Here is a 27,258-nt window from a genome sequence, read left to right as displayed (position 1 = left end):
ATGGATTTTTTTTTATTGAGGGGGGCATGCCTTAACCACTTCAATACACTGTATTATAAGTTGTACACTGCACTATATACCCTGCACTGTAATACATGTCTCCCCTGCTCTCCAAACTCTGAACTGCAGTGTATACTGTATATACTATACAGACTGCACTATATACTCTGCAGAAAAATTGGGCCTTAGGTGTTGGTGGGACCAGAAAACTGTAACCCCTCACAGTTACTCTTGTTGGGTGCAGGAATGGGCCCTGCTGTTAAGAATTATTTTAGAAATTGTAATTACATGCCAGGACAGGACAGAAAAAATCGGCCTATTGTTATATCTAGAATCCTCAAGATCCAGTAATATGATAGTTGGCATCAAGGGATCCCAGGTCCCTAGCAAATTCAATCAGTTAAATCAGCATCATGTGCTTGATAGCTGCTGGTCCAGGACTGATTCATTTTTATAAATGTGAGCCTATCAATGGAGTCTGTGGACAGGCGCACTCTTTGATCTGTTACAAACCCTCCAGCAGCACTGGATGCAGGACAGGCCAGTAGCTCGATTGCATATTGAGCATGTTCTGGCCAGTGGTCCATCCTTAAGACCCAGTAACCCAGTGGATGCTCTGTTGGAAAGGTCTCCAAGTCTGCTCTTGCCCCTAGATATTCCTGCACCATGTAATGCAGACGCTGACGATGGTTGCTTGAACCACTCAGCCCTGGGTTCTGAGGAGTAAAAAATTGTTTAAAGACATCGGTCAGCTGGCCACCTTCTCCACTGCTCTTCCTCTGACCGAACAAAGCCTCAGAAACACGTTGTCCAGCACCAGGAAATGGTAACCTCCCAGGGTCTGGAAAGGTGTTACACATGTATAAGAATATTGGGCCAGATCCACGTACAGCGGGCGCAACTTAATTTTTGGGATTTAAGTTACACCGCCGCAAAATTTCTACCTAAGTGCCCGATCCACAAAGCACTTACCTAGAAATTTTGAGCGGTGTAACTTAAATCCGTCCGGCGCAAGGCGTGCCTAATCTAATGGGGCGAGTCCCATTTAAATTGTGCGAGCTCCCGCGCCGGACGTACTGCGCATGCTCCCGACGTTATTTTCCCGATGTGCTTTGCGCAGATTTACATTGCGTCGGGTTTTGAGAATCGCAACGGGCGTAAAAAAAAAAAAAAAAAGAGTTGCGACGGGAAAAAAAAATATTTAAAAAAAAATTTGACAGCGACGCGGGATAGAAGGGTATACTTTTACAAGGTGTACTAAGTTTACACTTTGTAAAAGGTGCCCTAATTTTGCGACAGCAAACTAACATTTACGGAAAAAAAACGAAGGGAAAAAGCTTTGTGGATCTCCGTAAGTGCTAATTTGCATACCCGACACGGAATTTCGACGAGAAATGCCCCCAGCGGCAGCCGCTTTACTGCATCCTAAGATCCGACAGTGTAAAACTATTACACCTGCCGGATCTTAGGAATATCTATGCGTAACTGATTCTGTGAATCAGCCGCATAGATAGAAACAGGCATACTCCGGCGTATCCCTTTTGTGGATCTGGCCCATTGTTCTGATATCATTTATTATCATCTGAGTAGTTTTCGGAGTTTGTCACTAGGTGGCGCACCTACTTTTAATTACTGTTAAGTCTTGTGTTCGGACTTTTTGGCTGCAGCTTTCTTTCATTTGTGATTTGTATCAATTGCTTTGTTTATTCACATTGAGAGGTGGAGGGATAAGCGCAGGAATATTTATTTATACAATGATCATTGCTGATAGATATACCCTGGGGCAGTGATCATCCCCAAAAAAACAGACTGGCTTGTTGAAATTAAGTTGTTCGATAAATCAACTTTAGTACAACCAGCCTGCCTATAGATGTATCGAAATTCATCCGGATTCTACTGAGCCAAATTTTCCATCTGTCTGTGTCCAGCTATAGTGTGTGACTGTTGCTCCTCTGAAAAGTGATTCATGCTTGGATCTTTTTCCAGAACTGTTTGAGAGGTGGAGAGGAGGTGATATGTTGCCCCCTCATCACCTGATTCCGGGCCCATTCACACTAGAATGCAGTGCGGGAAAAGACACATTCCCGTGTGACTTCCCGCACCACATTCCAATCACACTGCCCTTAACGTCACCACAAATTCAGGGTGCAAACGCAGTGGGCCAGATTCAGGAAGCTATTGCGCCCGCGCAACCATAGGTTGCGCGGCGCAATAGCTGTTTTGCTCCCGCGTAGCGAATGCCCCTGATTCAGGAACATCGCTACGCGGACTGCAGCCTAGGATATGACAGACATAAGCCTCCTTATGCCTTCATATCTCAGGCTGCATTCTTGCGTTGGCCGCTAGGGGGCGCGGCCATTGTGATCGGCGTATAGTATGCAAATTGCATACTACCACCGATTCACAAAAGTTGCGCGGGCCCTGCGCACGCAAGGTACGGAGTTTCCGTACGGCGACTTTAGCGCAAGGTTGCTCCTGCTATAGCAGGGGCAACCAATGCTAAAGTATAGCCGCCCTTCCCGCTCGTGAAATTTAAATTTCACGTCGTTTACGTAAGTGATTCGTGAATGGCGCTGGACGCCATTCACGTTCACTTAGAAGCAAATGACGTCCTTGCGACGTCATTTGCCGCAATGCACGTCGGGAAAGTTTCCAGACGGAGCATGCGCTGTTCGCTCGGCGCGGGAGCGCGCCTAATTTAAATGATTCCCGCCCCCGGCGGGATCATTTACATTAGGCGCCCTTACGCCGGGCTATTTAGCATATCGCCCGCGCAATTTACGGAGCTACTGCTCCGTGAATCGTGGGCATATCAAAATATTTGCGTGGGCGCAGAGCAAAAATCGTTGCCCTTTGCCCACGCAAAAATATTGCGCGGATCTAGCTGAATCTGGCCCAGTGTGTTTACCCACACCAGATCACATGGTACAAAAGTAGCATGCAAGGGGGTTGCCATGCGTCTCATAAATGTAGTACATGCAATACTTTTGGTGCAGTGCGATTTTAAGGTCATTCAAAATTAATGGGGCAGAAATCACACTGCACAGAACTGCATATGAATTGCCCAGGAACCGCACAACATTCCCATGCGATTCCCATGCATTTCCTGGTGTGAATGGGCCCCTAACCTGATAATTGCAGTACTACCCCTCTACAGTCACATGCAGGGTGTAACGGTCACCACTGTTTACGACCTTCCATCCACCCACAACAGCTCATCTGACACTCCAACCATCCAACAGACATCCAATTTCCCAGAATAACGAGACTTGCTCTGTGTTCTGGTTTCAAATGCAATACAACTTTAATGGTTAGCTCTCAAGTTTATATACAGTTCAAGCATGAAAGGAACAATCAAACTCTCCACCCACACATAACACCCTGGGGGGCTTCAATACACATTCAAATGGCTAATTGCTAAAAATTCCAGACTTCTCGGCGCCGGTCTATAATTAACATGACCTAATCACTGCACCTGAGAAGTCACATTCCTTCATTAACAGAATTCAAACAAAACACCATCACACAATGATTTCTTCTCAATCCACATCTTTAGACAGACGGTCCGTCTCCGACAGAAAGGTATTCACCTCTGAGCATCAATAGGCTTTAAACAGTATTATCACACAATGAAAGGCCTTCTAAGAGCCAGCCTCATTTAACATGTCAACAGTCTACACAGAGAGATGAGTCATAGAATAAACCAACACTTTGCAATATCTCCTGCAATATGAACTATCAGTGATGTCCCCTGTCCTGTAAATTAGGATATAATTTCTCAGTCACCCTATGGCCCTATCGGACATAAGGTGACCCTAGACATAAGACTCCTTGGTGACGCCGATACAGGAGTACCCCTCATCCTTCCAAAGTCTCTGTTTGTCGCGGGTCATTCCGTTACACAGGGCGGTTGCACTACAGCCCCATTGAACTGCATTATCGCATTCAGTGTCAGCAACATTCTGTTTAAGCACAGCACCGTGGCCGTGGCATGTGTACAGCTGGTAGCAGTTGTATGTTTAGGGCTGGATTCACGTAGATCGGCGCATTTTTACGGCGGTGTAGCGTATCGTATTTACGCTACGCCTCTAAGTTAGAGAGGCAAGTGCTGTATTCACAAAGCACTTGCCTCCTAACTTACGGTGGCGTAGCGTAAATGGGGCCGGCGTAAGCGTGCCTAATTCAAATGGGGCGTCGTGGGCGTGTTTTATTCAAATTGATGGTGACCCCACGTATTTTAAGTTTTTTACGAACGGCGCATGCGCCGTTTGTGAAAGAATCCCAGTGCGCATGCTCGAAATTCCGCCGCAAATCGTCATTGCTTTCGACGTGAACGTAAATTACGTCCAGCCCTATTCACGAACGACTTACGCAAACGACGTAAAAAATTAACAAATTAACAAAATAGCGCCAGGCGTACGTACGTTTGTGAATCGGCGTATCTAGGTCATTTGCATATTCTACGCCAAAAACAATGGAAGCGCCACCTAGCGGCCAGCGTAAATATGCACCCCAAGATACGACGGTGTAAGAGACTTACGCCAGCTGGATCTTATGCCGCGTACAGACGGTCGTTTTTTGTGATGAAAAAAAACGACGTTTAAAATCATGAAATAAAACAACGTTTTTGAAACTTCATTTTCAGAAACGACGTTGCCTACACACCATCGTTTTTCCAAAATGCTCTAGCAAAGCGCGGTTACTTTCACCACTCTTTTTTTCCATTGAAGCTCGCTTCATAACTAGCTTCTGAGCATGCGCGTTGTTTTAAACGTCGTTTTGCCCACACACGGTCATTTTTTGTGAAACAAAAAACGACGTTTTGAAAAAAGACACAAAAAATTCAAGCATGTTCGAATTTTTTGTCGTTTTTCAGAAGACATAAAACAACGTTTTCCCCCACACACGGTCATTTTAAATGACGTTTTTAAAAACAATTTTTTTTTTCATCACAAAAAACGACCGTCTGTACGCGGCATAAGGCTAATGTCAGCGTATCTTGCTTTCTGAATACAGAAAAAAGATAAGCCGGCGCAGCTTTGAATTTATGCGGCGTATCTATAGATACGCCGGCGTAAATTCTTGCTGAATCTAGCCCAATGTGTGTAAACAGGGGGTCAGTAAAACCATGGCTCAACCACCCGGTTTTACTTCCCCAGACACATGTGTGAACAAGCCCTCTGAAACGGAACAGAGCCCACTTCAATCAGCAGAGGATCCATGAGCAGATCCCTTCCTGAATCAGAGCTGAACAGGATGGATGTCAGTTTTTTACATCTGTCCCCGTTTCTGTTTGTGGCAGGAGACACAGGAGGACCTGTGACAGCTCTGGATGAAAACAGACTCCAGTGTCTATTTACTGTCTGGTTACATCAGGCTTTCTCCGATGTGTCACATTTAGGTCCAGATAAATGGAAGAGGCTTTTAAAACAAAAACTCCAGACCTGGAAGAATTCAGAGCTAGGGAGGTGTAAAAAGTCCATTTACATCAGCCTGTCCATAGGGCTGCATGGACTTTCCGATCAGGTCCCCCTAATAGGGCTGCATGGACTTTCCAATCAGATCCTCCTGATAGGGCTGCATGGACCTTTCCGATCAGGTCTTCCTGAAAAATTGAGAGGAGGACCTGAACGAAATACCCATGTGAAAGGACCCCTGTAGGTCACCAAAATGCACTTCTTTCTGCACTCCTATGACCTGTATTCAGCTGACATCAGGCTAAAGTCTGCAGTCGGCTGATGTAAAAAATATTGGTACTATGCAATTGGATGCCACAAACATTACACAATATGCAGGTAAATTAATACCGCCCCCTTCTTTACCCAACAGGGATTGGGGATGATAGGTAGGGGAAGTTGCAGCTTAACCTGTTTCAGCACTGGGCTGAACATACTCTGAATGAACTTAGGGGCTAGCTGGAGACAGTCCTTTTAAAAGATTAGGAGATGCAGTGTTTCCTGGGAATTGGAGGAGGAGTGTTCTCTCTAAAAGATGTTGGCCCGGATTCATGTAGCACTTACGCCGACGTATCTCGAAATACGCCGCGTAAGTGTAAATGTGCGCTGTCATATCTCTGCGCCATGCCCATAGAACTAGATACGCCTGAAAATAGGCTTCCTCCGACCGACGTAACTTTCCTACATCGGCATATCTTGGCCGCATATTTACGCTGGCCGCCTCATTGCAAATATGCAGATGAGTGCGATACGCCGATTCACGAACGTACTTGTGCCCGGCGTATTAATATACGTGGTTTACGTAAGTCGTACATCCGGCGTAAAGTTAAGCCTCATAAATTAGGTGTAAGTCATGTTAAGGTATGGACCAGGGAACAGCAGTTGTATTTTACGTTGTTTACGTAGTAGTACGTCAATGGGGCTGGGCGTAGGTTATGTTCACGTCGAAGACAGTGAGCCGTCATATCTTAGGGAGTATATTCGACATGATTCTGAGCATGCGCACTGGGATACGTCCACAGGATGGCGCATTCGCCGTTCGTTCGGCCCATCATTTGCATGGGGTCACGGTTCATTTAAATGGATCACTCCCACTTCTACCTACTTTGAATTAGGCCGGCTTACGCCAATGAATTTACGTTACGCCGGCGCAACGTTGGGAGCAAGTGCTTTGTGAATACTGTGCTTGCCTCTCAGCGTTACGTCGGTGTAGCGCATTTGAGATGCGCTACGCTGGCAGAAATATGCGCCAAAGTATGTGAATCTGGCCCGCTGTCTTCAAAGACTTCTGGAATAAACGTTACTGGTGAGTGTAACTTGGGTTTTCAGAATTTGCCTCCTATTGACTTTAATGAGGTTTGTATTTACACCGGCAATGTTTGGATTTTTAGATAGATTTGTGAAAGGTGCCCACAATTCAATCCCAAGCACCCCCCCCCCCCCATCACTATGCAGCACAATGCTCTAAATTAAAACAAATAATGACATTATCCTGCAGGAAATGTTAATACATTGTCAATTTTACAAGTCAATGGGAATAATAATGGTGTCCTCAGTCAAATAAAATATTAACATGTATAATATTGTTTCTATATATTAGATATTTTTTAATAATGAACATTTCTAAAAAAAAAAAAACATCTTTATTTAGCCATTTATATAGAATTCTGATTTGTTTTTTCTTGTGCAGGTGGATTGATGAACCAAGTTTTGGAGACAAAACGTATCACACACCAGAAGGTTCACACTGGAGAGAAGCCATATCAATGTTCTGAATGTGAAAAATAATTTTCAACCAAGAGAGAGCTTTTTACACATTAGAGGGGTCACAGTGGAGATAAACCTTTTCAGTGTTCTGAATGTGACAAAACTTTTACACATAAAGATTATCTTGTGACAAAGCTGTTAAAACAAATTCACACCTTATCAGTCACCAGATGATTCACATGGGAACGAAGCGTTATGAGTGTTCTGAATGTGAAACAGCTTTCTTAGAGAAGAGAGAACTTATCAGTCACCAGATGATTCACACTGGAGAGAGGCCCTATGAGTGTTCTGAATGTGACAAAGCTTATACAGACAAGGAAGGGCTTAACAGACATCAGAACATTCACATTGAAGAGAAGCCATTTAAGTGTTCTAAATGTGACAAAGCTTTTACACAGAAGTCAATCCTTATCTCACACCAGAGAATTCACACTGGAGAGAACCTATATCAGTGTTGTGAATGTGATAAAGAGTTTACAAGGAAGTCAGGTCTGATCAGACACCAGAGGAGTCACACTGGAACAAGGCCGTATCAGTGTTCTGAATGTGACAAAGCTTTTATACAGAAGTCACACCTTATCACACACCAGAAGGTTCATACTGGAGAAAAACAATATAAGTGTTCTGAATGTGACAAAGCTTGTATAACGAAGTCACACCTCATCATACACCAGAAGATTCATACTGGAGAAAAACAATATAAGTGTTCTGAATGTGATAAAGCTTTTACAGAGAAGTCACACCTTATCATACACCAGAGGATTCATACTGGAGAGAAACTATATCAGTGTTCTGAATGTGATAAAGCGTTTATATGGAAGTCAGATTTGATCATACACCAAAGTATTCACACTGGAGAGAGGCCGTATCTTTGTTCTGAATGTGACAAAGCTTTTATACAGAATTCACACCTTATCATACACCAGAGGATTCATACTGGAGAGAAACCATATCAGTGTTCTGAATGTGATAAAGCGTTTACAAGGAAGTCACACCTTATCAGACACCAGAGGATTCATACCGGAGAGAAACTTCATCAGTGTTCTGAATGTGATAAAGCTTTTACAGAGAAGTCACATCTTATCATACACCAGAGGGTTCACACTGGAGAGAAACCATATCAGTGTTCTGAATGTGATATAGAGTTTACAAGGAAGTCACAACTTATCATACACCAGAGGATTCATACCGGAGAGAAACTTTATCAATGTTCTGAATGTGATAAAGCTTTTACAGAGAAGTCACATCTTATCATCCACCAGAAGGTTCACACTGGAGAGAAACTATATCAGTGTTCTGAATGTGATAAAGAGTTTACAACAAAGTCGGGTCTAATCAAACACCAAAAGATTCACACTGGAGAGAGGCCGTATCAGTGTTCTGAATGTGACAAATATTTTACACAGAAGTCAATACTTATCGCACACCAGAGGGTTCACACTGGAGAGAAACAATATCAGTGTTCTAAATGTGATAAAGAGTTTACAAGAAAGTCAGGTCTGATCATACACCAGAGGATTCACACTGGAGAGAAGCCATTTCAATGTTCTGAATGTGACAAAGCTTTTACGGGTAATTCCGGGCTAATCAAACACCAGAGGATTCACAAGCCTTAGCTGCAGCGAGAAAACTTTTAAGGTAGCAGATTATTAATTTGACCCTGGAAACATTGTGTGATGTTAAGAGTAACTATGCACTATGTATGTCATTATTGATTTTGCCCAATCTGTCATAAACCATTTTAGTCCCGGGGGACATTTCTCTCCTTTAACCCTTTGAGTCCCAGAGCATTTTTATTTCTGGCAATGTCTCAGTTCTGCACATTATAGCTTTAGCATTTGTAGTCTACCCAAATGTACACATCACCAGATTTTCGGGACTGATAGGCCTCGTACACACGACCGAGAAACTCGTCGTAAATGAAACATCGTTTTCCTCGACGAGTTCCTTGTCAGGCTTGTTGAGAATCTTGACAAGCTTTCTTTGTGTACACACTGTCAAGACAAAATCTCGTTGTTCTCAAACGTGGTGACGTTCAACGCGTATGACAGCACTATAAAGGGGAAGTTCGATTTCATTGGCACCACCCTTGGGGCGGCTTTTGCTAATCTCGTGTTGCCGCGTGTTAGTAAAGGTTTGGTGAGAGACAATTTGCGCTTTTCAGTCTGTTACAGCGTGACGAATGTGCTATCTCCATTACGAACGCTACTTTTACCGAAGGTGTGCTCCCGTCTCATACTTTATTCTGAGCATGCACAGGTTTCTAAGCATACATACGAAAGTGTTTCTCGTCGTAAACCAGCCCGATGAGAAACACGATGAGAAAATTGAGACTCCTGACGAGGAAAAAGAGAACTTGTTCTCTTTTAATTTTCTCGTCGAGTTCCACGACAGTTTTCTTGACAAAAAACATTCACATGACCGTTTTTCTCGGAAAAAAAAGCTCTGCCACCAAGTTTCTTGATGGATTCTGTCGAGGAAAACGGTTGTGTGTACGAGGCCATAGGGCTTTAACTACCTTAGCTCCAGAAGGTTTCACACCCTTCATGACCAGAGCATTTTATTTTTGCCATTTGGCACAGTGCTACTTATTTTTGATTATATTAATAAAAAAAAAAACTGAATATTTTGAAAAAAAAACGCTAATTTCCACTTTCTGCTATTAAACATATCCAATAAAATAAAATGTCTTCATATAGTTTGGCAAAAATGAATTCTACTACATTTCGTAGGTAAAAAAAAAATCAAAATAAATGCATATTAATTTGTTTATGTGAAAGTTATAGCATCTACAAGCTATGGAATATTGGAAAATTGATCAATCCTGATGTACTGATGGCTTATCTAAATTCTTGGGGCTCCTAAAATGCCGGGACAGTGGAAATACCCCCCCCCCCCAAAGGACCTATTTTTGGAATGTACACAATCTGAGATATTTAGTAGGAGTCATGGCAAGTTTTTTGAAGTTGTCATTTTTCATCACAATTTTTAGGGAAAATTAAGAAATTAAAACTTTTTTTTATATATCCTGTCACCAGCACAGTACAGCACCATCATATGACTGATGTGACCGTGATTAAGGACACTGACTGGTGACAGTATGTTAAAAAAAATACATATTTTAAAGTTTTTTTTTTTTTTTTAAACATTTTAAACAATTCATTTTATTTTTTAAGCTTTTTTTCTACATTCTTTCTTTAGAGAAGTTCAGTGACACTGTACTACTCTTGGAGGGAGGAGATTTGATCAGGGATTGCCTTTTGTGACACTTTGGTTTGCTGTTACAGCGATGTTTTGAACTGTCATGACTGGATTACATTCATATCTATTGTGTGTTGTGATTGGCCCACAGCTATCACATGGTACAGGGTGCTGTGAATGGCTCAGGTACCATGTGATAGCTGTGGGACAATCACTGCATCACTACAGGATATACAGCTGTTATGAATGGAATTGATTCATAACAGCTTTGTTGACATTGTGATAACGTGGATGGTTACTGGAAATACACTGTGTCTTGTGGATACGGCGGTCACTGTAGTGGGGCACTGCACATCCCAGGGGGGGCACACCAGGACACATGTACTTAGTGATACAGGCACGTCACTTAGCATGTAGCTGTCACCCCCCCACAGTATATGTACTTTAGGTGGTCGGCAACTGGTACATTTGATAGGAAATTTAGCTACATATATTTTTATTTCCTGGGTTTTTATTGGGAATACATTGGAAACATTTTAATTTTTTTCAGTAATTTATTCCAAAGCCGCAACCTAATCTCTTATATTTCACAACAAATATGAGTATGGTATTGTGTTTGTGTGCTAAAATAAATTTTAGTGTGTTTTTTTGTTTTCTGAAAATCTGCATTTGATAAACGGCGTCACAAATATTGTGTGACTTAAAAAATTGCAACAGCCACCATTTTATTCTCCAGTGCCTCTGATTTCAGAAAATATCTAATTAATTTTATAGCAAGCATTGTTGATTTTAACAGCATTAAAAAATATTTCTACGGGCAGCAAGTCCAGTCCTACTTTAAATTTTCAGCATTGTGATTTTGATTGAAAATTACTGTCTTAGTAACACTGTTCATAAAATTAATTTTATATATATATATATATATATATATATATATATATATATATATATATATATATATATATATATATATATATATATATATATATATATATATATATATATATATATATATATATATATATATAATTTTTTTTTTTTTTTTTTTTTTTTTTTTTATATAGAGAGCTTTCTTTTGGTGGTATCTATTTGCCATTGTGTGTTTTATTTCTTTACTATACAAAATAAATGGAAAAATACTGAACATTTTTGTTGTCTTTAGTTTCTGCCATACAACTTTACAAATAAATCTTTCTTCATAAATGTTGCCAAATATATTCTGCTGCATTTATTTGCTCAAAAACGAATCAGTGTATATTATGTATTATGTGTGAGAGTTATCGAGTCTACAGACTATGGTGAGTATATATGAAATGTAACATCCCCGATGTTCTGATTGTCCATCTCATTTTATTGAGGTTCTAAAATTCCAGGACATTACAAATATCACCGAAATGGAAAGTAGACAGTCCAAGCTCTTCAGTAAGAAGTATGATGAGTTTATTTGAAGTTGTAATCTTTTGCCACTTTTTTGAAAATGAAGAAAGTAAATAAAATTAGATTTTCTTAAACAAAGTTGTCACTTTATCGAGTTTTATTTCTCACACACAGCACAGGAATCCTTACAATTACACCCCAAAACACATTCTTCTACCCCCCCTGAGTACGGGGATACCACATGTGTGAAATGTTTTTGCCTCCTAAATGCATAAAGGGGCCCAAAATCCAAGGAGCACCTTTTTTTTTTTTGGATTTTAAAGTACATACATTTTGCATCAAATTTGCTAAAAACCGATCACATTTCATGAGGTTCTGAAGTGTCAGGATAAATTGTCACCTATGGAAATTTTTAGGTACCGTAGTTTGTTGCCATTCCACGAGTGTGAGCAATTTCAAAGTGTGACATGTTAGGTATCTATTTACTCGGCATAACATCATCTTTCACATTGAATTGGGCTAATTTTACAGTTTTTTTTTTATTCATGAAAGTGTATTTTTCCCCAAAAATTGCGTTTGAAAGACTGCTGCTCAAATACTGCATGACATAAAATATTGCAACAATTGCCATTTTATTCTGTAGATTCTCTGCTAAAAAATATATATAATTTTTGAGGGTTCTAAGTAATTTCTAGCAAAAAATACGTATTTTAACTTGTAAACACCAAATGTCAAAAATAGGCTTAAGCCTCGTACACACGCTCGGTTTTCTCGGCCAGTAGCGGCAAGAAAACTGCTGGCAGAGCTTTATTGCCGAGTAAACCGAGCTTGTGTACGAGGCTTAGGCCCCGTACACACGGATAAACATGTCCAATGAAACCGCTCGAAGATTTTGGTCTGATGGCTGTACACACCATCAAACCAAAATCTCCACAGACAGCGCGGTGACGTGATGGTGACGTTGACGCCGCCACGTCACCAAACCAGGAAGTAAAATACTTCCACGCATGCGTCAAATCCATTCAACGCATGCGGGAGATTTCTGTCTGCTGGTTAGGTGTACATGTCGGACGGACGGGTTTCCAGCAGACAAGTTTTAAAGCATGCTTTAAAACTTTTGTCTGCTGGAAACCTGTCTGCTAGGCTGTACACACGGTCGGATCTGTCCGCTGAAACTGGTCTGCGGACCAGTTTCAGCAGACATGTTCGGTCGTATGTACAAGGCCTTAGAGGTTTCTCATTAAGAAAACTGCCCAGAATCTAGACAAGAAAAATAGAGAACCCGCTCTCTATTTTCTAGTCGTGATTCTCGGCAGTGTTTTCCTGTCAAGAAACCCAAGCGTCTGTATACTTACCTGCCTCCATGGAAACACGCGCATGCTTAAAAGGAGGGTGAAGCAAGATGGCGGCGACGGCATCTAATGTGACGAGCGCATGCTCGTTGTAGTTGATGACGTCACCGCGTTGGTGGTTGTTTTGAATCGTACGTGTGTACACTCGGCCGGCAAGAAAATCTTGCCAGGAATCTCGTCAGAAAAAAATACGTTTTTTTTTTTACGAGAATCCCGGCCATGTGTACAGGGCTTAAGTCATGAAAGGGTTAATGTGCATTTGATGCAATGCGCTGGTGTGAATGGGTCCTTAATATTACAGGGTGGGGTAGTGTAGTCACACCCACAATACACTACAGGTACGAGACATTTAAGAACTGGAGCAGAACTCAGAGCTAGAGTGGAGAGGTCTCATCAATGTATTCCTTAATATGATCTGCTTTATTCAGCCCCCCCCCCACCCAGCGTAAAAAAAAACACCTGGCGGAATTCAAATTCGGCAGGTAGGGGGCGTGTTTCATTTAAATGAAGCGCGTCCCCGCGCCGAACGAACTGCGCATGCGCCGTCCCTAAAATAAACCAGCGTGCATTGCTCTAAATGATGTCGCAAGGACATCATTTGTTTTGACGTGGACGTAAATTACGTCCAGCACCATTCACGGACGACTTACGCAAACAGCGTAATTTTTTTAATTTTTGACGCGGGAACGACGGCCATACTTAACATTGACTGCGCCTCATGGACCCAGTGTTAACTTTATGCCGGGAAAAGCCGAACATAAACGTCGTAACTTTACTGTGTCGGACGCGCATACGTTTGGGAATTCGCGTATCTAGCTAATTTGCATACTCAACGCGGATTTCGACGGAAGCGCCACCTAGCGGGCCAAAAAAAATGCAGTTAAGATCCGACGGCGTAAGAGACCTACGCCTGTGGGATCTAATGGATATCTATGCGTAACTGATTCTAAGAATCAGTCGCATAGATACGATGGCGCTAGGCAGAGATACAATGGCGTATCTGGAGATGCGCCGTCGTATCTCTTTTGGGAATCTGGGCCAATGAATACAAATGTATCCGAAGTAACTAATTAACCAAAATAATGAATGTTGCATTTAAACAAATGGAATGTAACAAATTAATAATAATAAAAACTTTTTAATTATTCTTTATAATTATGAATTTGTTACATTGCATTAGTTTAGATGCAAAATTTGTTATTTTGAATAAGTTGTTACTTTGGATAAATTTGTACTCGTTATGTTCACTAACTAATTATCCAAATTAACGAATACCACATCTAAACAAATGGAATGTAACAAATTAATAATAATAAAAAAAGGTTTTAAATGTAATTTAGTATTATTAATTTGTTACATTCCATTCATTAGGATGCAGCATTCATTATTTTGGATAATTTGTAACTTCGGATACATTTGTGTTTGTTCCGTTCACTAACAGCCAAATTGGAAAGGAAATTCCAATATCTATAATTTTAATAGTTAGCAAAAGTTCTTATTAGTTAATTATTATTTCAAATTTTCGGGTTTTCTAATATTCGGATTCTCGTTCTTATTTTCAGATTTGTGTTCTTTTGAATCTTCGGATTTTCGAATATCCTAAAAAAATTGTTAAATGGGTTTTCATTAAATTGAATATTTTAGAATTAACAAATTTGTAAAATTTTGTGGCACAATGAATTCGGAACAAAACAAATTGCACATGTCTAATCCTCATTTGTTTCCAGAATCTTTCCAGAAGCATCATGACATCACAGTGTAGTAGTCTGGTATAAGGTCCTGTATGTGTATTTGCTGACCTTTTCCCCACAGGTTCATTTTTTTTACACTTCTATGCAGTGCTTTATCTTTGGGGTGGGAGCCCTGATTATCAATGTCACTGCCAGGTCCATATATCATACAGACCTGCCATCAGGGGGTTTTACACAAACTCCTAGTGAGTGCAGATTGTGTGTATATCTGATAAGCCGACAGATGGATTTCAAATGAAAGCGGTCCAATGGCTTCCAAACCCCGCCCAGTAATGGTGCCCCCTCGCCATGTATCCTAGGTTTTGTTTGCCCATCTGTGGGCCCGTGACCAGTATAGCGGGTGCTGCTGGGTAGAGGGGAGGGAGATGGATGTCCCAATAAAGAGAAGCTGCCACTAAAAAAAAATCATCACGTAGGGAACTTGTGTCCCCTGTGTGATAAAAAAGTTAACTAAAACAAAAAAAATAATTAAAAATTAAAGTTACACATAGGCACATAAAATCCCCCTCTCCAAAATTATAAGGCCACCCTACCTCCACATAAATACAAGTACTCACATAAACGCATGTGTTGGAGGCACCTATGTGCTAGAACGCTGATTGTGATACACGTTACATATCACTGCACACTCCAGAGTGAGGGCAATAGTTCTAGAACCAGAGTGAGGGCAATAGTTCTAGCACCAGAGTGAGGGCAATAGTTCTAGCGCCAGAGTGAGGGCAATAGTTCTAGTGCCAGAGTGAGGGCAATAGTTCTAGTGCCAGAGTGAGGGCAATAGTTACAACTCCAGAGTGAGGGCAATAGTTCTAGTGCCAGAGTGAGGGCAATAGTTACAACTCCAGGGTGAGGGCAATAGTTACAACTCCAGAGTGAGGGCAATAGTTCTAGCACCAGAGTGAGGGCAATAGTTCTAGTGCCAGAGTGAGGGCAATAGTTCTAGTGCCAGAGTGAGGGCAATAGTTCTAGCGCCAGAGTGAGGGCAATAGTTCTAGTGCCAGAGTGAGGGCAATAGTTCTAGTGCCAGAGTGAGGGCAATAGTTCTAGTGCCAGAGTGAGGGCAATAGTTCTAGTGCCAGAGTGAGGGCAATAGTTCTAGCGCCAGAGTGAGGGTAATAGTTCTAGCGCCAGGGTGAGGGCAATAGTTACAACTCCAGAGTGAGAGCAATAGTTCTAGCGCCAGAGTGAGGGCAATAGTTCTAGGGCCAGAGTGAGGGCAATAGTTCTAGCGCCAGAGTGAGGGCAATAGTTCTAGCACCAGGGTGAGGGCAATAGTTACAACTCCAGAGTGAGGGCAATAGTTCTAGCACCAGAGTGAGGGCAATATTTTCTAGTGCCAGAGTGAGGGCAATAGTTCTAGTGCCAGAGTGAGGGCAATAGTTCTAGGGCCAGAGTGAGGGCAATAGTTCTAGCGCCAGAGTGAGGGTAATAGTTCTAGCGCCAGGGTGAGGGCAATAGTTACAACTCCAGAGTGAGAGCAATAGTTCTAGCGCCAGAGTGAGGGCAATAGTTCTAGGGCCAGAGTGAGGGCAATAGTTCTAGCGCCAGAGTGAGGGCAATAGTTCTAGCGCCAGGGTGAGGGCAATAGTTCTAGCACCAGAGTGAGGGCAATAGTTCTAGTGCCAGAGTGAGGGCAATAGTTCTAGCGCCAGAGTGAGGGCAATAGTTCTAGCGCCAGAGTGAGGGCACCCAGACCATGAATCCGGGATGTCTTGAAGTCCCCAATTCAGACACCCAAGAGTTCTGTAATGAACTATCGGATTTCTTCATCGACAAAATCGAAAGAATCCGGGTAAGTATTCTGCAAAATAATACCCCCCTCAGCCCCCTCTTCAATCAACTACAAAACACCAACAGAAACCTTCTACAATCAACTAAGTTCACTCTGGAACCCATCTCCATCGATACCACCAAAAATATCATTGGTGCCTTGCGGAACAGCACAGCACCCAATGACATCATTCCCACCAAGCTGCTGAAGGAATGCGCCGACATTCTGGCGCCTCCCATCACACAGCTTATAAATCAGTCATTTAAGGAAGGCATAGTGCCATCCCTGCTGAAAGAGGGCACAATCCAGCCCATCCTGAAAAAACCTAACTTGGATCCCAAGGACCCAACTCACCGCCGCCCCATAACAGGCCTAAATATTCTCTCCAAGATAATGGAGAAAATAGTGGTACAACAGCTGCAACAGCATCTGGATACCCACAATCTACTCGATCCATTTCAATCAGGTTTCCGTCCCGGACACGGGACAGAAACGGCCTTACTTAAAATATGGGACGATGCCCTCGAGGCCGCAGACGAGGGAGAATCCTGTCTCCTGGTTCTGCTGGACCTAAGCGCAGCCTTTGACACAGTAGACCACAAAATGTTACTGATGCGACTGGCCGAGGTAGCCAGAATCGCAGAAGGTGATTTACCATGGTTTTCCTCCTTTCTTGAAAACCGATCACAAACAGTGAAACTGGGATCTTTCACGTCGGAAAAACGCACGGTGCCATGTGGAGTCCCCCAAGGATCCCCCCTGTCACCGGTACTGTTCAACATCTATCTTCGCCCTCTCTTTGATATTATCAGTAGCCAAGAACTACTTTATCACTCTTATGCAGACGATACGCAATTGTATTTTCGCATCTGCAACAAAAAGGATCATCATCTCAGTTTAGAGAAATGTCTCTCTTCGATAGAAAACTGGATGACTAAGAGTTATCTTAAACTCAACAGTTCCAAAACAGAACTTCTTATGTTTCACGCCAGCCGCAAGAGTCAACTGGCAACAACCTGGACACCGCCGCCCATTCTGGGCCAAAGCATCACCCCTAGCTCCAAAGTCAAAAGTCTAGGAGTCATTTTTGACACCTTCATGACAATGGACGCACAAATAGGGTCAGTAGTCAGCGGATCGCACCATTTGTTGCGCCTACTACGCAGACTTATTCCATTTATCCCCAAAGAAGACGTAGCAGTCGTGGTGGGAACAATCGTGAATTCCAGACTGGACTATGCAAATGCCCTTTACCTCAGGCTCCCAAAGTACCAAATCGCTCGTCTGCAAGTCGTACAGAATACGGCCGCCAGACTGGTGACTGGGAAAAGGACATGGGAATCAATCTCACCTTCGCTGAGAACCCTTCACTGGTTGCCAGTAAAAGACAGAATTGCATTTAAAGCACTCTGCCTGACACATAAGTGCATCCATGGGAAGGCTCCGCAATATCTTTGCGACAAGATAGAACCTCACAATTCTAATCGCGTTCTGCGATCCAGCGACCAAAATCTGGTCAAGGTGCCAAAAACCAAATACAAGTCCAAAGGAGAAAGAAGGTTTGCTTTTCAAGGTCCGAGACTATGGAACGCTTTACCAACCAGCGTTCGGTTGGAGGAAAACCACCTGACTTTCAGAAGACAGATTAAAACTCTGCTCTTTTGATGTCATGAGACACGAAACATCAAGCGCCCAGAGGCGATTCAGTTTGCATGTGCCGCGCTATATAAGTTTTTCATTCATTCATTCAATAGTTCTAGCGCCAGAGTGAGGGTAATAGTTCTAGTGCCAGAGTGAGGGCAATAGTTCTAGCGCCAGAGCGAGGACAATAGTTCTAGCGCCAGAGTGAGGGCAATAGTTCTAGTGCCAGAGTGAGAGCAATAATAGTTCTAGGGCCAGAGTGAGGGCAATAGTTCTAGTGCCAGAGTGAGGGCAATAATAGTTCTAGGGCCAGAGTGAGGGCAATAGTTCTAGCGCCAGAGTGAGGACAATAGTTCTAGCGCCAGAGTGAGGGCAATAGTTCTAGTGCCAGAGTGAGGGCAATAATAGTTCTAGGGCCAGAGCTCCTTCTGGCCTATGGAAAATACAGGGGACTAGAGTGTGTCACCATTTCACGGACGCACGCTATTTTATGGTTTGACATGTTGGGTCTATTTACCTAGCGCAGCCACATCTTTTATATTTCACCAAATGGGTAATTTATTGCATTTGTGCCCCCTAAAGTAATTTTTTTTGTATTTGTTACTACAATATTGTGTTTCCTAGACCTTCGCGCTAATATTGTGTAACATAAAAAAATTGGAACTACCGCTATTTTATTAGTGGGAATAAAATAAGCATTCCCAGTATTGATATCCGTAAATTTATTAGTGGGAATGCTTTAATAAGCATTCCCAGTATTGATATTCGTTTTTTATTATTAGTGGGAATGCTTTAATAAGCATTCCCAGTATTGATATTCGTTTTTTATTATTAGTGGGAATGCTTTAATAAGCATTCCCAGTATTGATATTCGTTTTTTATTATTAGTGGGAATGCTTTAATAAGCATTCCCAGTATTGATATTCGTTTTTTAGTGGGAATGCTTTAATAAGCATTCCCAGTATTGATATTCGTTTTTTATTATTCTTCTTCTTAATTAGTGGGAATGCTTTAATAAGCATTCCCAGTATTGATATTCGTTTTTTATTATTAGTGGGAATGCTTTAATAAGCATTCCCAGTATTGATATTCGTTTTTTATTATTAGTGGGAATGCTTTAATAAGCATTCCCAGTATTGATATTCGTTTTTTATTATTAGTGGGAATGCTTTAATAAGCATTCCCAGTATTGATATTCGTTTTTTATTATTAGTGGGAATGCTTTAATAAGCATTCCCAGTATTGATATTCGTTTTTTAGTGGGAATGCTTTAATAAGCATTCCCAGTATTGATATTCGTTTTTTATTATTCTTCTTCTTAATTAGTGGGAATGCTTTAATAAGCATTCCCAGTATTGATATTCGTTTTTTATTATTAGTGGGAATGCTTTAATAAGCATTCCCAGTATTGATATTCGTTTTTTATTATTCTTCTTAATTAGTGGGAATGCTTTAATAAGCATTCCCAGTATTGATATTCGTTTTTTATTATTCTTAATTAGTGGGAATGCTTTAATAAGCATTCCCAGTATTGATATTCGTTTTTTATTATTCTTCTTCTTAATTTTATTCCGTACGTTTTTTGGCTCTGCGTAACTTCTGCATACTTTCAGCTATTGAGACCATTTAACTTTTAAAATGTTCGTCTCATTCAGCTAACGATGGGACTTCTTCAAGTTTTTTTGTACTATTTATACTTTTTAAAATATTAAGCTTTTAGACACTTTTTTTTAACATTGAAGTCAATGAGAACATCCTTTTTCCTGCTTCAAAACACACGTTCTGCCAAAAGTTTCAGCTCCTTCATACTTTCACTTACAGACACCAAACAAACTTTAAAGCGGTCACAAAATATTCAGCTATCCAAACATGACTTTTCAGATTGATATCTTTTACGGTTTTTGTGAAAACGCAATTTACGTTTAGCGATTTTTTCAGAAAATGGAATCGGTTATAATGTAACCCTATGGAAGGGATTTAGAGTGTGTCATGTGACCTTTAGAGTGGAGATCTTTGAAAACAAAAATTATCTTTAAAAAAAGGGCGAACAAATTGCTCTCACGCCCACAAGATCTACTTGTCATACACAATTTATATATCAAAACGTAGGTATGCTTGTCTGGTTTCAGGCAATGTGATCAGTTTTGTGATACGTATTTTAGTTTTAGTTCCAGGAGCTTCTAAAGGACAAGAGCGACAAAACCACTCTCATTGACCGTCCATGTTAAAAAAATTTAAAATTTTCCTGCAAAACACACAAAGACGCTCTTTTCTAAATCGCTGGCATGGCCACAATTTTAAGTTTATCAACATAAATTTCATATCGATGCGTTCACAAGGGCCGTGTCTTTCAAACGGTGAAGTCGCTGTATCGATCGCATGTACGGTTGTGGATTTATTACGTTTTGTTTGGAGGCATAATTAATGTATTGGTCTGTGAATTAAAAGGCGTTTGTAATGGAATTTCTTTCCATAAATAGCTTTCTACCTCAGTGCAATATTCCTCCTCACTGACCTGGGGGAGGGGAAACCTCTTGAGGGGGGAGGGGCGACCAGGAAGTCAGGATACTCTCTACTTTGCAGATAGAGAAAGGAGCTGTGTGTCCTAAAGATAGTGTAGTGGTTATGGTGAATGGCTTTGGTGCGGGCTCAGCAATTCAGCATTCCCACTCGCATTTTCCTCAGGGAATGCATTTTCTAGTTATTTAGTGGGAATGCTTTAATAAGCATTCCCAGTATTGATATTCGTTTTTTATTATTCTTCTTCTTAATTTTATTCCGTACGTTTTTTGGCTCTGCGTAACTTCTGCATACTTTCAGCTATTGAGACCATTTAACTTTTAAAATGTTCGTCTCATTCAGCTAACGATGGGACTTCTTCAAGTTTTTTTGTACTATTTATACTTTTTAAAATATTAAGCTTTTAGACACTTTTTTTTAACATTGAAGTCAATGAGAACATCCTTTTTCCTGCTTCAAAACACACGTTCTGCCAAAAGTTTCAGCTCCTTCATACTTTCACTTACAGACACCAAACAAACTTTAAAGCAGTCACAAAATATTCAGCTATCCAAACATGACTTTTTAGATTGATATCTTATACGGTTTTTGTGAAAACGCAATTTACGTTTAGTGATTTTTTTATCGGTTATAATGTAATCCTATGGAGCAGGTTTAGAGTGTGTCATGTGACCTTTAGAGTGGAGATCTTTGAAAACAAAAATTATCTTTAAAAAAAGGGCGAACAAATTGCTCTCACGCCCACAAGATCTACTTGTCATACACAATTTATATATCAAAACGTAGGTATGCTTGTCTGGTTTCAGGCAATGTGATCAGTTTTGTGATACGTATTTTAGTTTTAGTTCCAGGAGCTTCTAAAGGACAAGAGTGACAAAACCACTCTCATTGACCGTCCATGTTAAAAATTTAAAAATTTTTCCTGCAAAACACACAAAGACGCTCTTTTCTAAATCGCTGGCATGGCCACAATTTTAAGTTTATCAACATAAATTTCATATCGATGCGTTCACAAGGGCCGTGTCTTTCAAACGGTGAAGTCGCTGTATCGATCGCATGTACGGTTGTGGATTTATTACGTTTTGTTTGGAGGCGTAATTAATGTATTGGTCTGTGAATTAAAAGGCGTTTGTAATGGAATTTCTTTCCATAAATAGCTTTCTACCTCAGTGCAATATTCCTCCTCACTGACCTGGGGGGAGGGGAAACCTCCTGAGGGGGGAGGGGCGACCAGGAAGTCAGGATACTCTCTACTTTGCAGATAGAGAAAGGAGCTGTGTGTCCTAAAGATAGTGTAGTGGTTATGGTGAATGGCTTTGGTGCGGGCTCAGCAATTCAGCATTCCCACTCGCATTTTCCTCAGGGAATGCATTTTCTAGTCTTAATTTTAATTTTAATTTTATTCCGTACGTTTTTTGGCTCTGCGTAACTTCTGCATACTTTCAGCTATTGAGACCATTCAACTTTTAAAATGTTCATCTCGTTCAGCTAACGATGGGACTTCTTCAAGTTTTTTTGTACTATTTATACTTTTTAAAATATTAAGCTTTTAGACACTTTTTTTTAACATTGAAGTCAATGAGAACATCCTTTTTCCTGCTTCAAAACACACGTTCTGCCAAAAGTTTCAGCTCCTTCATACTTTCACTTACAGACACCAAACAAACTTTAAAGCGGTCACAAAATATTCAGCTATCCAAACATGACTTTTCAGATTGATATCTTTTACGGTTTTTGTGAAAACGCAATTTACGTTTAGTGATTTTTTTATCGGTTATAATGTAATCCTATGGAGCAGGTTTAGAGTGTGTCATGTGACCTTTAGAGTGGAGATCATCCACAAAAAATATTATCTTTAAAAAAAGGGGGAACAAATTGCTCTCACGCCCACACGATCTACTTGTCATACACAATTTATATATCAAAACGTAGGTATGCTTGTCTGGTTTCAGGCAATGTGATCAGTTTTGTGATACGTATTTTAGTTTTAGTTCCAGGAGCTTCTAAAGGACAAGAGTCATGTTAAAAAGTCTAAAAAATGTTTCTGCAAAACACACAGACGCTCTTTTCTAAATCGCTGACATGGCCACATTTTTAAGTTTATCAACATAAATTTCATATCGATGCGTTCACAAGGGCCGTGTCTTTTAAACGGTGAAGTCGCTGTATCGATCGCATGTACGGTTGTGGATTTATTACGTTTTGTTTGAAGGCTTCGATAACTGATTTTGCGTGTGGATGAAAGCGTTTCTAATGGTATTTTGATTCCCTAAATAGCTTTCCTTACCTCAGTGCAGTCCTCCTCCCCCACCTCATGTGGAGAAAGCCTCTTGAGGGGGGAGGGGCGACCAGTCAAGTCAGGACACTCTCTATATTGCAGATAGAGAAAGGAGCTGTGTGATATTAGGCTTTATAAGTACTGAACACTGCTTGTATGTCCTAAAGATAGTGTAGTGGTTATGGTGAATGGCTTTTGTGCGGGCTCAGCAATTCAGCAATTCAGCATTCCCACTCGCATTTTCCTCAGGAAATGCATTGTCTAGTTTCAATTTTATTCCGTACGTTTTTTGGCTCTGCGTAACTTCTGCATACTTTCAGCTATTGAGACCATTTAACTTTTAAAATGTTCGTCTCATTCAGCTAACGATGGGACTTCTTCAAGTTTTTTTGTACTATTTATACTTTTTAAAATATTAAGCTTTTAGACACTTTTTTTTAACATTGAAGTCAATGAGAACATCCTTTTTCCTGCTTCAAAACACACGTTCTGCCAAAAGTTTCAGCTCCTTCATACTTTCACTTACAGACACCAAACAAACTTTAAAGCGGTCACAAAATATTCAGCTATCCAAACATGACTTTTTAGATTGATATCTTTTACGGTTTTTGTGAAAACGCAATTTACGTTTAGCGATTTTTTCAGAAAATGGAATCGGTTATAATGTAATCCTATGGAGCAGGTTTAGAGTGTGTCATGTGACCTTTACAGTGGAGATCTTTGAAAACAAAAATTATCTTTAAAAAAAGGGCGAACAAATTGCTCTCACGCCCACAAGATCTACTTGTCATACACAATTTATATATCAAAACGTAGGTATGCTTGTCTGGTTTCAGGCAATGTGATCAGTTTTGTGATACGTATTTTAGTTTTAGTTCCAGGAGCTTCTAAAGGACAAGAGCGACAAAACCACTCTCATTGACCGTCCATGTTAAAAATTTTAAAAATTTTCCTGCAAAACACACAAAGACGCTCTTTTCTAAATCGCTGGCATGGCCACAATTTTAAGTTTATCAACATAAATTTCATATCGATGCGTTCACAAGGGCCGTGTCTTTCAAACGGTGAAGTCGCTGTATCGATCGCATGTACGGTTGTGGATTTATTACGTTTTGTTTGGAGGCGTAATTAATGTATTGGTCTGTGAATTAAAAGGCGTTTGTAATGGAATTTCTTTCCATAAATAGCTTTCCTTACCTCAGTGCAATATTCCTCCTCACTGACCTGGGGGGAGGGGAAACCTCTTGAGGGGGGAGGGGCGACCAGGAAGTCAGGATACTCTCTACTTTGCAGATAGAGAAAGGAGCTGTGTGTCCTAAAGATAGTGTAGTGGTTATGGTGAATGGCTTTGGTGCGGGCTCAGCAATTCAGCATTCCCACTCGCATTTTCCTCAGGGAATGCATTTTCTAGTTTTAATTTTAATTTTATTCCGTACGTTTTTTGGCTCTGCGTAACTCCTGCATACTTTCAGCTATTGAGACCATTCAACTTTTAAAATGTTCATCTCGTTCAGCTAACGATGGGACTTCTTCAAGTTTTTTTGTACTATTTATACTTTTTAAAATATTAAGCTTTTAGACACTTTTTTTTAACATTGAAGTCAATGAGAACATCCTTTTTCCTGCTTCAAAACACACGTTCTGCCAAAAGTTTCAGCTCCTTCATACTTTCACTTACAGACACCAAACAAACTTTAAAGCGGTCACAAAATATTCAGCTATCCAAACATGACTTTTCAGATTGATATCTTTTACGGTTTTTGTGAAAACGCAATTTACGTTTAGCGATTTTTTCAGAAAATGGAATCGGTTATAATGTAACCCTATGGAAGGGATTTAGAGTGTGTCATGTGACCTTTACAGTGGAGATCTTTGAAAACAAAAATTATCTTTAAAAAAAGGGCGAACAAATTGCTCTCACGCCCACAAGATCTACTTGTCATACACAATTTATATATCAAAACGTAGGTATGCTTGTCTGGTTTCAGGCAATGTGATCAGTTTTGTGATACGTATTTTAGTTTTAGTTCCAGGAGCTTCTAAAGGACAAGAGTGACAAAACCACTCTCATTGACCGTCCATGTTAAAAATTTTAAAAATTTTCCTGCAAAACACACAAAGACGCTCTTTTCTAAATCGCTGGCATGGCCACAATTTTAAGTTTATCAACATAAATTTCATATCGATGCGTTCACAAGGGCCGCGTCTTTCAAACGGTGAAGTCGCTGTATCGATCGCATGTACGGTTGTGGATTTATTACGTTTTGTTTGGAGGCGTAATTAATGTATTGGTCTGTGAATTAAAAGGCGTTTGTAATGGAATTTCTTTCCATAAATAGCTTTCCTTACCTCAGTGCAATATTCCTCCTCACTGACCTGGGGGGAGGGGAAACCTCTTGAGGGGGGAGGGGCAACCAGGAAGTCAGCATACTCTCTACTTTGCAGATAGAGAAAGGAGCTGTGTGTCCTAAAGATAGTGTAGTGGTTATGGTGAATGGCTTTGGTGCGGGCTCAGCAATTCAGCATTCCCACTCGCATTTTCCTCAGGGAATGCATTTTCTAGTTTTAATTTTAATTTTAATTTTATTATTCCGTACGTTTTTTGGCTCTGCGTAACTTCTGCATACTTTCAGCTATTGAGACCATTTAACTTTTAAAATGTTCGTCTCATTCAGCTAACGATGGGACTTCTTCAAGTTTTTTTGTACTATTTATACTTTTTAAAATATTAAGCTTTTAGACACTTTTTTTTAACATTGAAGTCAATGAGAACATCCTTTTTCCTGCTTCAAAACACACGTTCTGCCAAAAGTTTCAGCTCCTTCATACTTTCACTTACAGACACCAAACAAACTTTAAAGCGGTCACAAAATATTCAGCTATCCAAACATGACTTTTCAGATTGATATCTTTTACGGTTTTTGTGAAAACGCAATTTACGTTTAGCGATTTTTTCAGAAAATGGAATCGGTTATAATGTAACCCTATGGAAGGGATTTAGAGTGTGTCATGTGACCTTTAGAGTGGAGATCTTTGAAAACAAAAATTATCTTTAAAAAAGGGGGAACAAATTGCTCTCACGCCCACAAGATCTACTTGTCATACACAATTTATATATCAAAACGTAGGTATGCTTGTCTGGTTTCAGGCAATGTGATCAGTTTTGTGATACGTATTTTAGTTTTAGTTCCAGGAGCTTCTAAAGGACAAGAGCGACAAAACCACTCTCATTGACCGTCCATGTTAAAAAGTTTTAAAATTTTCCTGCAAAACACACAAAGACGCTCTTTTCTAAATCGCTGGCATGGCCACAATTTTAAGTTTATCAACATAAATTTCATATCGATGCGTTCACAAGGGCCGTGTCTTTCAAACGGTGAAGTCGCTGTATCGATCGCATGTACGGTTGTGGATTTATTACGTTTTGTTTGGAGGCGTAATTAATGTATTGGTCTGTGAATTAAAAGGCGTTTGTAATGGAATTTCTTTCCATAAATAGCTTTCTACCTCAGTGCAATATTCCTCCTCACTGACCTGGGGGAGGGGAAACCTCTTGAGGGGGGAGGGGCGACCAGGAAGTCAGCATACTCTCTACTTTGCAGATAGAGAAAGGAGCTGTGTGTCCTAAAGATAGTGTAGTGGTTATGGTGAATGGCTTTGGTGCGGGCTCAGCAATTCAGCATTCCCACTCGCATTTTCCTCAGGGAATGCATTTTCTAGTTAGTGGGAATGCTTTAATAAGCATTCCCAGTATTGATATTCGTTTTTTTATTATTCTTCTTCTTAATTTTAATTTTAATTTTATTATTCCGTACGTTTTTTGGCTCTGCGTAACTTCTGCATACTTTGAGCTATTGAGACCATTCAACTTTTAAAATGTTCATCTCGTTCAGCTAACGATGGGACTTCTTCAAGTTTTTTTGTACTATTTATACTTTTTAAAATATTAAGCTTTTAGACACTTTTTTTTAACATTGAAGTCAATGAGAACATCCTTTTTCCTGCTTCAAAACACACGTTCTGCCAAAAGTTTCAGCTCCTTCATACTTTCACTTACAGACACCAAACAAACTTTAAAGCGGTCACAAAATATTCAGCTATCCAAACATGACTTTTCAGATTGATATCTTTTACGGTTTTTGTGAAA

The 27,258-nt window shown here is 40.4% G+C and overlaps 1 protein-coding gene and 1 pseudogene across 1 annotated transcript in view; one reads left to right on the top strand and one right to left on the bottom strand.

Moving 5' to 3' along the window:
* The window catches only part of LOC120928423, a 367,954-nt pseudogene that overhangs the window by 238,890 nt on the left and 101,806 nt on the right, over window positions 1-27,258 (bottom strand).
* The window catches only part of LOC120928424 (zinc finger protein 850-like), a 152,818-nt gene continuing 132,906 nt past the window's right edge, over window positions 7,347-27,258 (top strand). Inside the window, exon 1 of the mRNA XM_040339520.1 lies at window positions 7,347-8,768. Coding sequence (XP_040195454.1) covers window positions 7,394-8,768 — 1,375 coding nt within the window. The 5' untranslated portion in view covers window positions 7,347-7,393. The remainder of the gene's footprint in view (window positions 8,769-27,258) is intronic.

This window comes from Rana temporaria, chromosome 2, assembly GCF_905171775.1.
Source record: "Rana temporaria chromosome 2, aRanTem1.1, whole genome shotgun sequence".
In the NCBI taxonomy this organism is placed as follows: Eukaryota; Metazoa; Chordata; class Amphibia; order Anura; family Ranidae; genus Rana; species Rana temporaria.
This window is presented reverse-complemented; position numbering and strand designations above follow the sequence as displayed.